The 15,292-nt window shown below is 36.0% G+C and overlaps 1 protein-coding gene across 1 annotated transcript; it reads left to right on the top strand.

Annotated features, from left to right (window-relative positions):
* Nucleotides 1–1,146: 1,146 nt before the first annotated feature.
* On the top strand, nucleotides 1,147–14,899 carry LOC150084130 (putative glutamate receptor). Its single transcript, XM_090376127.1, has 8 exons — nucleotides 1,147–1,238; nucleotides 1,895–1,994; nucleotides 2,961–3,122; nucleotides 3,708–3,852; nucleotides 4,174–4,403; nucleotides 7,321–7,580; nucleotides 7,827–7,960; nucleotides 14,772–14,899. The coding sequence occupies exons 1-8, from the start codon at nucleotides 1,147–1,149 to the stop codon at nucleotides 14,897–14,899; spliced, it is 1,251 nt and encodes a 416-aa protein (XP_090232253.1).
* The last annotated feature ends 393 nt before the right edge of the window (nucleotides 14,900–15,292 follow it).

Below are 15,292 nucleotides of genomic sequence, written 5' to 3'. Positions count from 1 at the left end.
TTGACCATTATCTTGAGAATATTGGTCTATCCATAAACTCGACCAAGTCAGCACAAATGTCTTTCATCAACCTGAAGAAGAAGAACATAGACATCTACATCAATGGTATTAGGGTCCAAAAGCTCTTGCATCACACTAATCTAGGGCTTACCTGGAATGAAGGCCTGACCTTCCAACAGCACTTCGCCAACACTAAGCAAAAACTCTGTCAGCAATTTGGGCGCTAAGACAGGAACTTACTGGAGTAAATAACTACTAACTTACCACTCACTACATACAAACATGTCTTGTTCCGATTCTCATGTACGCCTCGACAATCTGGTCCTCTACTTCCCTCACCAACATCAAAAAATTCATGGGTATCGAGTACTGGATTTTAAAGTGGTTGAACCGTCTTAATGGCCATCCTTTCACCATCTCGAGTTCTATAATGTATGCAAACCTTGGTTGCACCCGTTGCTATCAGTTGCTCATTCCAGGAAATCTGCGCAACCTCTGTCAGCTCCTCGCCAATCTTCTTGACGCCCCAAATGTCCACAATCTTGTTGTATGCCCTAGACTTTTCCGCGTCCTTTACAGTGACGCGTGGATTCCCCTAAGAAGCTTATTACAGAATTTAACAATGCTTAGAAGATTTTTTTCCGTCTAACATCCTTCAAACGTACAACACCCTGAAAATTAATCCCCACAAGTTCTGTGATGAGAAAGCGTACAGATCCGAGAAGATACAAGACATGTACCACCACATAAAACTGTAGAAGTTTCCTGATTATCTCCTTCAGGATGGAATATCCGTTGAATCCTACTTTGCTCCTCTACAGAGAAGAAGACTAATTTATTTTAAATCAGTATTTGTTTGTATGTATATGTGTTAGTTGTATATATTACAATACGTATGTATTTATATATCTCTACCTTTTGCTTGTGTCACTGTATTTCTTGTGATCATATCATGTGACCGCTTACATTCGCTACGCAATGTAAGTGGTCACATGGTATGGTCACAAGTTCCTTGGCATCAGATGAATAATATGCTCTTTCCTGGGCTTCTTAGCCATTTCGGTCAAGGGAAAGACAGGTCCGATTTCCAGGAAGGTGTTATTGTTGGAGAACGTGGAGCAACCATTCAGAAAATGAAGGAAGGATATGACTGGTGAAAAGCAACCATCTCAAAAGGATACAATGAACGAAAGACGAAAGGAGAGTACAGTTCTAAAAGAAAGACATGTAGCAAAAAGGCATGTCCAAAGGCGAGACCTCAGGAATTTAAATCAAATCTTAAGTTGGAATAGAAAGTCCAACTCCCAAAGAAAGACCTCACTTCCAAACGAATTATGCGGCAGGATTGAAGAATTTGTGACTTGGTAGTCGTGTGCCAATCGCAATTTCTCTAAAAATAAAAACAAAATCTAAATATTCGACTAGAGTAGTGCCACCATCACCAAGGCTTCACTGCGCAACAATATCGACGAGTTTCGATTTACACTCTTTTGCACAAATGGTAGAGTGAAAGCGCGGCTTGAACCTGATCTCGTGAAGGTATTCATGCAGACTGTTTCGTGTCCACCACTCAAGCGGCTGGAGGTGGTATCTTGGTATGAGATAAGTTCTGTTAGTACGAGCTGGGTCAGCTCATACTGTTGGAAGGTTGTGTTACCTCCAACGAATATCTTTATATGGTATCGGACCAACATCATCCTGCACTGACTCACTTTTATCCGGATTGCGATGGATTCTTTCAAGATGACACTATGCAGAACATAATACAACGGTATATTTTGGGATTTTTTGAAGTGTCTTTTTTACGATCTATTAGTTATTAGTTTAAATGCTTATTAATAATAATATATATTAAGTTTTAAGTTATTATTTAAGTTTTTCAAATATTTAACAGATACAAAATCGTGACTTCGCCAGATGGAGAATTTGGCCGCTTATCCAATGGAACTTTAACAGGAATTACAGGACTCGTTTATAAGCAGGTGAAGATTTCAGTAATTCGGATGAATTAAAATTGTTTATTTAATAATTTTTATAAAAATGGGTAAATTGATTCATCGTATAATTATGTTCAGTAAGTTATTTTATTTTTTTTAAATTTCAGGGAATAAAATAGATACAAACCGCGATCAGACGAAGCGTATTGTTTTGTAACATTTGAATTTTAAATTAAAATAAATTTCATGTTTGCTAAGATTCATTTAAATTAGAGATAATAAAAGAAATAGGACGGTTGATGAAGATTTTAAATAGTAATGAGAAGCAAACGAGAAAAAAGAGAATCTCCTCGCACATTATAGCCTATGAATGTCATGAAATGGGAATTGACGATACCACCACCGTCCAGCAATGCATAGGTAGACAACGAAAGCTCACTCCATGTGGCCAGAGGGTATTCGGTTGGATACTGCTTCAATTTCGTTAGACGTCATTGCAAAAAATCAAGCAGGAGTTTAAGAAATCAACAGAGGTTGAGATCCGTGTGGACCCAATACATAATGATATCCACATCCTCGAATTTCATGGGAGAGCGCATAAGCCAAACATCGCCAATGGCGTTCCACCAAACAATGGTGGAACGAACGTTTAATTGGTCAATAGAGCGGTGGTAGTAGGTTCTATGGAGAGACCATTTCGCTACACCTAGTGAGGAAGATGACTGGAAAACGTCTGCTGCCACAGTGCATTGTGATCACGATGAAGTTCGAAGAGTTCTCACCCGAGTAACCATATTGGTTAAATGAACAGTAATTAATATTAGTACTTTATGTTATTGAATAACTATGAAAGAGCAGGGCTTATTTCGTGTGTTCTGATCTACTTTGGAATAAAACTGGAGTTTACTCTGCTCTCAGTTGTAAATTTGGTACCTGTGACTCTTCCAATGTAATTATTAGAGGATTATGGTTCATTACATCATCGCGATATTTGTAACACTATTGGTTTCTGTTTCTTTCCAGGTAGCAGACATTGTGGCCACTAAAATGTTTCACACCTATGATAGGCATCGTTTTGTAGACATAATCTACCCATTTGGTGCTTTTAAACTAAACTTTGTAACGAGACGTCCAAAGCAGGAACTGAAACCAGCAGCTTTGTTGTCATACCCGTTCCAAGCAAAGGTACGATAATTTATTCTCTAATCATAATTAGGTTCGAAGCAAAAGCCCTCAAAAACTGGGTTTTCTGCTCAGTGTATCGATCTCATGTTGTGGAGGTGCTTCGTCACGAGTTACCTTGATATTGCGCTACTCTCAATAAAAAAATAACACTGCGCCAATGGAGAATTATATTCCTTTTCATCTAAAGTGTATGCCCATATTCAGATGGGTATCGATTCTGATTGAAATCTCATCGGTGGGCAAGTAGGTGTTGTGAAGACTCGAACAACCCAATAACGAGATATATTCACAATATGTGAGATGTCAGCTTTTGCTTTGAACTTATTTATGTCTACTTCACTTACGGCATCATTTTGCATTTCACATTAGTTAAATTATTAGAAGTACCTTACATTGCAAACAGCCCCTGTGCATAATACCTAAATATACAAATATTTAATGTGTACTGTACTTATATGCAATAAAATAATGTAAATGGGATTTTAGTGCTGATCAGTCCTCAAATTACGTGACTATGAAAGAAATATTGGTAGAAATTGAGGAATTAAAGGAAAATGTAATGAATGGAAAACATATTCATTTCAGGTCTGGATGCTGTTGGGAATAACTTCAATTTCATCAACTTTCTTCATGTACGTCGTGCTATCGATGTCGTCCAGAGTGTACAACGGAACAAGATTCAAAATGAGAAGGGTTGTTTGGTTCATGGTGGAAACCCTTCTCTCACAAGGTAAGATCAACCCAATAAGTAAAATTTGGTTTTCGTATGGAGATTTTGTATATTTTCTAGACGCTTAATAACTTTAAATACAATATAATACGAGGAATGTTTTAATATGTACTACTCACAATAAGGACACAGATTAAAGGAATGAAATGTGGTAGTCCTGAGCTGTCGCAGGCGTAGCTAATGCCTGGTGTTCATGAATTGTGTGAGAATACAATTTAAGCAGCTTTATATAAATAGCATTACTTTATATAAATCAATACATCGTACATACATTACATACATTAACACATTTATTATATAAATATGTATTTGTACCCACAGGAAAAGAAGAAGATATGCTTATCTACCCACCTTTTAAGCTGTTCTGCATTTTCTGGAGAATATCAATTTTCGTGGTTGTAGCTTCCTATTGCGGCACTCTGTTGTCATTTTTGACCTCAATAAGTCGTCAAAAACCTATCGAAACTATTGAAGAATTGGCGACTTCAGTAGCGAAAGGAAAAATTGCTTGTGGAGTATTGGAAAATACTGCTCAACATGTTTACTTTATGGTAAGTTGAAAAGGTTGCTTTAAAGAATTAAATAATGCAATTATTTTCAGTATTTCTCTAACCACCATTCTTATGTCCATGTTGAAACAGCGCATGTTCATTCTGAAATAGTATATGTACATTTTGAAACAATTTGATAATAGAGAGCTATTAAGTGCTGGATAATTCCTATATTCCATTATATTATGAAACAACAGGGATCACCTTTATTTTAGATGTAGGAAGAAGGCGTTAAAGGCCTACTTAAACGTTGATAACATAAAAATTAATAACACCAGACTCCCCAAAGACAGAATCTTTCCAACTAACAAAACTATTAGTAAATGATAATTACATTCTCTTTCAAGAAAAAATATACAGACAGATTTTCGGCCTCCCAATGGGCCTAAACGTCAGTGGACTCATTGCTGAACTATACTCAGACAAATTAGAAAAGACCCATCTTGATCCGTTTATACCACAGATCATATATTACGGAAGATATCTGGATGACATCCTAATTATCACAGATGATTTGACCATAAACAATATTCTACAGGTTTTTAATAACATCCATCAAAGATTAATATTTGAATTAGAAATTGAAGCAGAAATCCTCCCATAAATTTCCTTAATTTTACCATACACAGATTAGACCAAAAACTAAATTTCAGCATATACAGAAAACCCACTAATAACGGGATGCATTTCCACAGTTATCATCCCTCACCATACAAAAAATCGGTCATGCTGAATCAATTTCTTAACGCCTTTAAATATTCTTCCACCCAGATTTCTCTAACGACAGAAATAAATCAATTAACTAGAAGATTCTCAAATAGGGGTTATCCGCTAACCTATGTAAACAAAGTTAAAACAATAGCCCGTGAAAAAATAAATAACAACAACCTCGCAACAAACATTGCACAAAAATCTGACAAGACCAAAATACATTTCATCACCATTCCATATGTCGAGTACTGGTATAATAAACTTAACCAAATATGTCAGGGAACCAACATGAAAATCATAGCATAAATTATACACATTCTTCAAAAATCGACCTTCAACTGTAGAGAATAATCCCCCCATATCCATTAAACATTTTAGACCCCTAAATTTAACTCTAATGTCAAGCTACTGGACCGAATAAAATAATCGGTCCATATTTATTAAGCGGTTTAGACCTTCAAAATTTAATTTTATGTCAATCCACGTAATGGTTTCCTTGCTTCCAGAGGTTTGGTGTTTGAAGACAGAAGTCTTGAGCGCTCGAGGTTGAGACCGAGGGGTCTGAACACTACGGTTCTGACGGTGGGGAAGATGTATGTCCCACATGTTTTGTAAAATTGATATTGCCTTCCCAAAGAATTATTAGCGCGTTGGACTAGAAGAGTTGGTTGGAAAAGAAGCTTCCTATATTTAAAATAAAGGTAATCCCTGTTGTTTCATAATTTTGAAACAATATATGTTCATGTTGAAACAATAGATGTTCTTTTTGAAACAGTACACGTACATGTTGAAACAAGGAATGGTCTTTTTGAAACAGTACATGTACATGTTGAAACAAGGGATGGTCTTTTGAAACAGTACATGTAATTGTTTCAACATGGACCTGTATTGACTTAACCTTATAAATATAAACAGTTACGAGTTAGATTATGATTTTTTAAAGGTGCTTTCATAAAAATACTATAGTTCTAAAACGTTATATTCCAAGACAATGGAAGACTTGCAGGATTACACTGATTCCTTAAAAAAGCTAGCAGTAATAACCATACAGGCAATCGACCAATTGCTGTTTCGTCAGTAATTGCACTAAAATTATCGAAAAAATCATACTCCCATATCTTTAACATTCAATCTTCGCTAATGCACCTGTCTACATACACTTTGGTCCTAAAGGGCGCTCCACAACAACTAGCCTAGCTGACACCATTGTGGGCATCCAAATTGCGTTTCAAGATAAGGCACAATGCGACGTATTTTACTTAGACATCAAAGGTACTTTCCGCAACAGATCTCAAGAAAGCTTTTGAAATACCAGAAAATAATTTTCTTGTTGACATAATTATTAATTCCTATCTTCAGTACAGCCTAAATCGCAGATTTCTCCTCTTCCCCACTAGCGCTGACAATATTTTCGTCACAACCTCAACAGGCATTCCTCAAGGAGGTGTTCTCTCCGATACTATATTTTCAGCATCTCTTCAACCACTTCTACAAGAAAATCCAAATCTACTGGCATATGCCGATGATTTAAAGTTATTTATTATCTTCAAAGCCAGAGTTGATATTCGCAAAGTTAGCTATGATGCCAATTTACGGATTTGTGAAATCATCAAGTACTTGAAAGAACTCAGTCTGGCTATAAATGCAAGCAAATCTGCTCAAATTACTTATTCCCTTCAGAAACAACCCAACCACGTAGAAATAAATATTGCAGATGTCCCAATCCCAAATGTCTATGCTCACAGACACCTTGGAGCTATTTTTGATAAAAATATTTCCTTTCATTCCCACTATTCATAGGTTGCTCAAAAATTTCAAAAAGCAAAATGGCTAATCAAATAAGAAAGAGCAGCGATTAAAGACAAAAAAAAGTAGTCATTAAGCATGTTCAAAGATGCATCTTTCCCATTATGCTTCTGAAATTTGGTCTGGTACTCGTCAAGTAGCCGTCAAGAAATTCCTTGCTCTAGAATTGGGTTCTTATATGGCTCAATAGTACGCTTCGTTTTCTCCATACAATCCAGGCAACAGCTTTATGGAAACTTAAAAACAAAGCCTCTGCGACAGATGATCAACGAGTCTGGAGTCATGCTCCTTGTGACTCCATTTTGATTTATTTAACCATTTTGGTTACCAAAGAATTCCAGTTTTCGGAAATTACATAGATAATTTCTTTTACCTAATACAAAAATGTTTACATTTTCAGAAAGCTCACTCTGCTACTCTGGAAGTGTTTAAAAAGCACTTGGATAGTCACAAGTCTTCATTCGTTCAGAGTCACGAAAGTGGAGTACGAAAAGCTCTGCATGAAAACTATGCCTACATTCTACCTGATCAATTTGCCGAATCTTTGACCATACATCTAGGAAAAGAGAAGTTCTTTATATCAAAGGATTACTTCTATTTTGTCTCTGTAGGATTATACATCCAACATTCCCATCCTTGCAGCCAAACTTTCAACATCTTGTAAGTATTTAATAAAAATGATTTCGATATCCATCTGCATTTCAATTATAAAACTCTTCGACTAGATTGATTATTTTATACAATTTCCAAAATTTAGAAAATTTTTTACGTAAAGAATATGAAGAAATCAGAAATGGTACTGTTTGTGATTGTATTTTCTGAATACATAAATAAAAATTCAATATAAAAAAGCAATGTATTTATAAATCTCTTTATACACTGTCTGTTTCTTATTTGTGCTTTCAGGAGCTTGAAAATTCAGGAGGCTGGACTTCAGAAAAAGTGGCTTACCGATGAGGTCTTCATTGATGAGCTACATGCTGGAAGAAATGCTGATAAAACAGAGAATGTAATAGTTCTTTCAGTGTATCATTTTCAAGGTTCGTTCGTGGTGTTGATTTTTGGATATCTGTTGTCCCTTGTCTGTTTGGTTGGTGAGGTGACTTATAAGAAACTGGGATGTTAATTAATACTGAAAATGTAATAAACTAATAAAATCCATCTTTATTTATTCAATTTTCACTACTTATGATAACTGATACATATGCACATGCGTCAGTTATGGTATAATCTGCCAAAATACCGGGCTCTCACATTTCTTGGTAACATTTCTGCGTGGCAGTAATAGCCTGATGAAAACGTTCATCATGTTAATCATTACCGCGTCTAACGGATAAATTCTAAATGAAACTGGATATGTATATTTAGAGACATATCACAACTTAGATAATGTTAGGCTTGTAACAGTAAATTCTCAATCAAGCTTTTACAGTTGTCTAGTCTTTTGTTGTCCATAAAATGTACACTATCTTTTGTGTAGCATTTTAAAACTTTCAGTTACAAAGGAATGTCCAAGAACATAAGTTATCCAAAATGTTCATTATTTGACAACTCTCTGATCTGCAGACCAACGAACACATCTTTGATTTTGGCAGAATGAATGCGTGGAAATTTTAGTTTTAAATATTGAAAATCATCTTCATTCATCTCCATAGCTTTTAAGATATTTTCTTTAGGCTCAACTTTATGTGATGCGCTGGTAAAAATGATTGTTCGATCAACTAAGCGATTTATAGTGTTTCCCCTTTCATGTAAAAGATTCATGCGAAGGGGAACAAAGCTAAATCATAATTTCAGAATGAATGGGTTTTGATCGGCTGTCCTACTCGCACAAAGGAACAATATTTTGTTGAGTCAGATTGTGGACTTAAAGGATCCCAATAACTTTGAAATCTCTGCAGATGTACTTGTATTTATGGTATTGTACTCTTCTTAAGAGCAGTTCTCTGTTTTCATGGGATTCTTTTCTATGGACAGTTTGACCGATTAGTTTAGATATATGTATATTTCCATCGTGGAGTAGCCCAACGTTTAGACTTAATTTCGAAAAGTCAGTGAAAACCCTCCATTGTTCTGGTTTATATTCTTTTCATGGGCTTCGAACATAATTTCAGTAGGAAAGTGAAGCGTCATAGCAAAACATGAAAAAAAAGCTGTTTAGCAGTTTACGAAATACTAAAGATTATAATTATCTTTTTGCAGTAAGTTCCATTCCTTCTGCCTTGAACCCAAAACCCTTAGATAGATTTAAATCATGCACAAGATCGTTTAATTCACTTTGAATTATAAGTTGAGGCTGGTTGTGTCTGGGCATTCGTATTCTGATTCAGAGCTCATATGGATGAATCAGAATACGAATTGGGATGGTAGTCTGAATCAGAATGTAATTTTCATAGGACCACCTTTGTTCTTCTTCTTTTAATTACCAGGTTTCTGAAGGAACAGGTGAGCCGTCACTGTGACTAACTGTTACAACGTCTGATGGGATATTCGGATATACAATTTTTTTATGTTCTTCATTTTTCGATTTCAGTTTGAGTTCTATAAAAATAGGGGTCGTTGACATGATTAGTTTGGCTCTTTCCACCCCAAGGAAAGAGTTTTATTTTGAGAAACAAAAAATAGATGTCATATTACAGCCACTCTAGGAGGACCTTATGTGCGCATGTGTATTATATCCATAAATTGCGTGTGGTCGATTTGCCTGTTTTTCTAGACAAAAAACCCCAAATGTTTTGGGGGTAGAACTTGCTGTCCACTCCTGAAACCGATTATCTCAATCACGGAGTGAAAAAAGCTCATAGTTCGTAGCGTCATTGACAGGTTTCGAACCCGGTCTTTTACCAGCCGTTGTGTTTATTTTATTTTTTTTAAACCGGCCTCTGAGAGAAGCCCATTTCGTGGAGCACGTACACTGAGTGGCCACTTTCTTATGCAACTTGCCTAATATTGAGCAAGTCCACATTTATTCTTCATAACAGCTTGGAATTTTTGTGCATGGACTCAGGGTGATTCCAAAAGCGTGCACACAGGAATGTTGATTCATATTGACTCAACTGTTTGCCATAAATGTTGCAAACTGGATTTTGTGGTTAGGTACTCGGAAGAGCTCATTTCACCTAAACCACAGGTGCTCAGTTGGATCGAGATCTGATCATCGTGGAGGCCAGCGCAGATGGCTGAATCCACTCTCATTTTCCTGTAACCAATTCTGCACAATTCTGGCATTGTGACATAGTGCGTTGTACTGTTGGAAGAACCCATTCACAGATGGATAAATTACAGCCGCGAAGGGGTGGGCTAGTTGGGAATCGGGTACCAGATTTTTTCACCCTGTGTCTGATTTAGCTGTTCTAGGAAAGGATAGAAGAGTAAGCTTTTCTCCTCCTGGAAACTTGAGTTTTTCTTCCAGCAAAACAAGTAAACCCACCAGAAAACACACGCAATTTTTAGACATAATACACTTGGGTGCATCAGATAGTGGATCACACTATTATACCATCATCATCACCACCCCAACTTGTTGACATGGGCAGGGACATTCAGTTTTCACCGAATTCCTCGGTGAAACAGCGGAACCTGAATTTTTTGAAACCAGATCACCGTTTTCCGATTCTATGTTGTCCAGGGTTGATGTTCCTGAGCCGACTATAACAATACTTTCTTGTTGTTTGTTGAGAGGAATGGAATCCTGTGGGGTCATCGGCTACGAACTCCATCGTTGTCATGGATGTGATATTGTGGACGGGTGATTGGTAATCGAATGATGCGATAAATCAGGAGGTAAGTAGGAATTTTGACACCTCCGGCCATAATTCTTAGAATATAAGAAATGTTCCTTTGATTTAATAAACGTAATTATAATATTAAATTACTGTGAATAAAATGATACATTTTATATAAAAGTAATAGGCTTTTATAATAATTAAATTCTCGTGGAACTGTCTGCTCCGGACCAAAAAGTTTGTTTAGCTAACACGGAGATTCCTCTGCCAGCTGACTAGCCTTTGTATTCAAAACCGATGTCACCTTGAGAGTTCTATTTGGCCAGCAATGCAACCTAATTTTCGATATGCAGTAGAGAGCACGGATTGGCTCCATATACATTCCAAATCCAGTTAATGAGTCATTTGATTTTATTGAGATATCACGAAATTATGAATAACAAAGTTCTTCATTTGAGTTATTCTTTATTTTAAAAATACAGCAAAAGTCCATTCTTATGACAATCTGCAATAAGAAATAATACTGTGATGAGTATTATTTAATGCGCTATCAACTTAAAAATATTAAATATAAGTGAATTCTACAATAATAAGGTGTGCACTGATTATCAGGGCCGATTTATGCGTAGGCGCACACGAGGCGCTAGTTCGGACCCTCACCAACAGAGCTCAAAGGAAAGGTTTAGAAAGCCCTTCTTGGAAAGACGCCTATAAAGGTTGCCACCTATAGACTTTACGTTTCGGTGCTTCTGATAGCAAGACGTACATTAAAGTTTTTCATAAATGTTTATGCAGATGTATGTCTAATTCATCTGTATATATGCACGAAATACACAAAATAAATACAATTCTTTGTTTTGTTACGTGCTGCTTAAAGTAGGACTGTAGAATTGTTGGATTCATTTAGTTTTCATAGTTCAGCACGAGAAGTATTGCTCAACTTGTTGGTGATATGTAGCCGTTTTCAACTGACGCGTTATTGACATTATAAATTTTGTTAAAGCCCTCCACAGATCCGTCTCTATTTCCACTACCTCTTCCTGGTCAGTAGAACTTTCTTGTATATTATGCATTCCAAAAATGTTGATGTAACATCTTATAGTTTATGTTATTTCAAAGACTTGAGAGATCAATTGGAAATCTTCTGTTTTTCTTAGAGAAACAGCGGTTTTTCACTAATTCACAAAAGAAACAGACAACAGACAATATGTACCCTGCCACGAGTAGAATAAAAGAACCCTGGAGATGTTTAAATTTTAGAACTTTATCTCTCGTGGTCGGCGTTTCTTTCATCTTTGTTTTCAGTTCTTCACTAAAATTGTCTTCTTCTATCCACTTTATGATAAGACCAGCTTCAGCCATTTTGAGAATCCTGTATTCAAAGCAAAATATTAAAGGCATTATTATAAAAATACCTTTAGGTTTTATAAGGAATACAATGAAAAGGAAATAATTGTAAAGCAATTTAATATTAGAATGAAAATATTGCCAATTATTAATTTATATGACTGAGTAAAAAGGGTACCATGGTTTTTCATCCAGTAAACAAAAAGTCGACTTCAGAACACGCAGTTTACAGGCAATATACGCAGAGCAATATGGCCTTGGCCACTGATTCTCCTAAAACCCTACTACAACAACGACTAACTAAAAGTTAATATTCATATAGTTTTCTATTTATCATTTCTAATAAAGTCCTTGTTTGTTCTAAGCTTGATCTAACTCTTATTTCTTTTAAATACAGTGGCCATATGCACAAACTTAAACCACTAAAGCACATAACATGCAGCACAATATGTAATATACAGCATCCAGGAATAACAGTCTCTTTTCTTTTCTTTCTTTTTATGAAACCTCAAATACTAAATGTTTTACAACTTATGGTACTGTACTTAGTGTCGTGCATGGTATGGAAGCTGAGAAGACAGAAGATACTTGTTGATTTTAGACCCCCAATTTCTGTACATTGAAATATTTAGAAATTCATATCAAGGAAAGTCCTTCCAGAGAACAGAAGCAGAAGGTATAAGAGAATAGAAGTTTGACACGTGTATTGGGTGGAGCTGGATAAAGATATTGACTTATTGAAGCACGGACTGGATTGGAAGAGAGTGTTAAATTTCTGATGCCAATTAAGAAGAACAGTGCTAATGGAAGTGACTACAGGAAGGCATGCAGAAAAACCTAAACTTCTCTGAAACAGAGATTGGAGAAAGCTCGTAAGAGATCGGATATTAATTGCAATAACTGCCCTTTTGGACAGAGTCTAGAAAACTCAGTTTTTTTTTGGAGGGGAACCATTATATGTGCTTATATCAATAGGGATTAGAAGTTAAAATAACTCTTAATAGAGATATTCCTATTGAATTTTGAATTTGAAAAAGAGTTGAGGATTACTCTATTAGTTTGGAAAGAATAGAGGTAGGCGCAATGGGACGATAATTGAATGGGAGGGATTTGTCATCCTTTTTATGAAATGAGATTTGAGAAAATTACCATGCAGGTGGAAAAAACTATTAGAATAAGAAAATGAAAAAAGAGGGACACAAACAGGGGAAAGCTCGGGAGAACACGTTTGGAGAACAAGTGGAGAAATTCCATCAGAAACTGGAGCTTTCGAGGCATTAAATCTTCATGGCATCAAACAAAAACTGCTTTATAAATTTAAGTAAAGTTTATAAATTAGAACAGTGCTTTTGTTTGTAAAAATATGGAACTGTTTGCACTCCTTTCAGTTGAACACGCTTTGAATTAGCTTATTGGCTCACCAAATGTTGCAGTTTATTGCAAATAACGTCGTGTGCTTAATGGTCAGTTCCAAGCTACAGTTACATAGTGTTTCATTGAAGTCGGTTGAAAAATACTTTTAGTTTTATCTGCTCAGATTTCTCCACAGAATTTGCAGAATATTCATTATTCATTGCGGTTTCGAACCCGCACGAAACCTTGTCTATTCATACTCCTATTGTTGCCTAATTATTTTGGATTACCAAAGTTCATTTTAAATTGGTTAAAATTATATCTGAAAGATAAGTAACGTCTCGAGAAAACGAAAATTATTAGGTGCGAATTGGTATAGGAACTCACAGCTCAACGACTTGCAAGTACCAAGTGTGCAAGGTGCTCGTTATGCACAATTGTCCATTTATGAAGGACATATACTGTCTTACAAAAAGTAAATCATCTACAATTTCTACTTTAGTGTACTTACGATATGTCCAGTTGTTCTTTACATGGATGAGCGTGATGGATAAAGTAACATCCAAAGGTGGGAAAAAAGAAATCCTTACTCACAAAAAACTTTTCTTTGCCATGTCCAAGGATGAGAAAATTGATTACAACATCAATACTAATAAAGGCATAATTTCCTTTAAGGGTTCTTCGAATACCTTCTACTTGAACATTCGTCGATAAAGAGGGATGACTTTCTATGTACTCGTAAATGGTTTTCTGTGGGCCAGTCTTGAAACCCTGCAAAATAAAAATGAATTTCATATTTTGGATTTATAGTATCACTTGATAAAATTTATTGATTTCTATATTAACAGTTATTCTGAGAGACTTGAACAGTGCGGCAAGATTTAACGTTCCTGATTTTAGAGGTAAAATATAAAAACATTCCTATGGAATGCACCACAGTACTTAGTCTTCAAAATAGTGCCAGACAGTGAGATACATCGTAAATAAATTTACCCCTTCACAACTTGGCACGATTAGGTGGACAGCAGTCACAAACACTCCACACTGTGGGTAGGAGCCAAAAATTTCGGGTTGTGTTTGTTAAAGAAAAGAAGCTTCCAGACGGCAGACAGGATTTTTAAAGGCAGGGAATTCATGGTATTTACAGTTGTAAAGAACTATTGGACACATTAAAAAATTCTGGCAATGACAATTCAGGATTTTGGCTCTGGAAGAAAGCATGGACTATTTCTGATAAAAACAGGGAAGATAAAAGAAATGAAAGCAAGGGAAAAGTCAGATGGCGTTAGACAAGATGATGGGAATTTTTCTGGAATGCTCTCAGGCTGAAAATTATTCCGGGTACAAGTCATAGCCATCTCCCCAGTCAAAAGAGTTAAGGACGTATTTTACAAGCGAATTATGATTGGTTGTTTTAAATTTTCAGCCAATAGAAGTAAAGCCATGAGGCGTCAGTGTGTCTCGTCTATAATTCGTGTGTATGTCGTAGTTAGTTTATCTGTTTTGAGAGATGAATGTGCAATATTTCGGGTGAAATTAGCTTCTCCCAACTAGATTTGAACTGAGATTTTTTCACGTTGTGGAAAGATAGCACCCATTGTGCTACTGCGAGCCTCAAGCATAACAAAACACCTTCATAGAAGAAAAGAGGCGCGTTAGCATCAACCAGTTTGAAAGGATTCAGTTCAATTTCTGGTCGTGAGGTCAGAAAGTTATTAAGGCCCTTTCATGCGTAGTAGAAGTGGATAGCCACAAGGAAAGCAGCATCAATTTCCACTTTTATGAGGGCTGCTTTTATTCCTGAAAGAAAGTGACCCTAGTTTATAGAGAAATTAAGGTTAATTCCACATGTCATATGGCAGGTAGATGGAAGTAACAATGAAAATTAAGAAACACAGTTTATAAATGGCAAGTACAATCAATGGCAGGTAGATTGAGTGGAGTGCG

The sequence above is a fragment of the Mastigoproctus giganteus genome, chromosome 6 (genome assembly GCF_048544385.1).
Source record: "Mastigoproctus giganteus isolate SK-2022 chromosome 6, ASM4854438v1, whole genome shotgun sequence".
Lineage (NCBI taxonomy): Eukaryota > Metazoa > Arthropoda > Arachnida > Uropygi > Thelyphonidae > Mastigoproctus > Mastigoproctus giganteus.
This window is presented reverse-complemented; position numbering and strand designations above follow the sequence as displayed.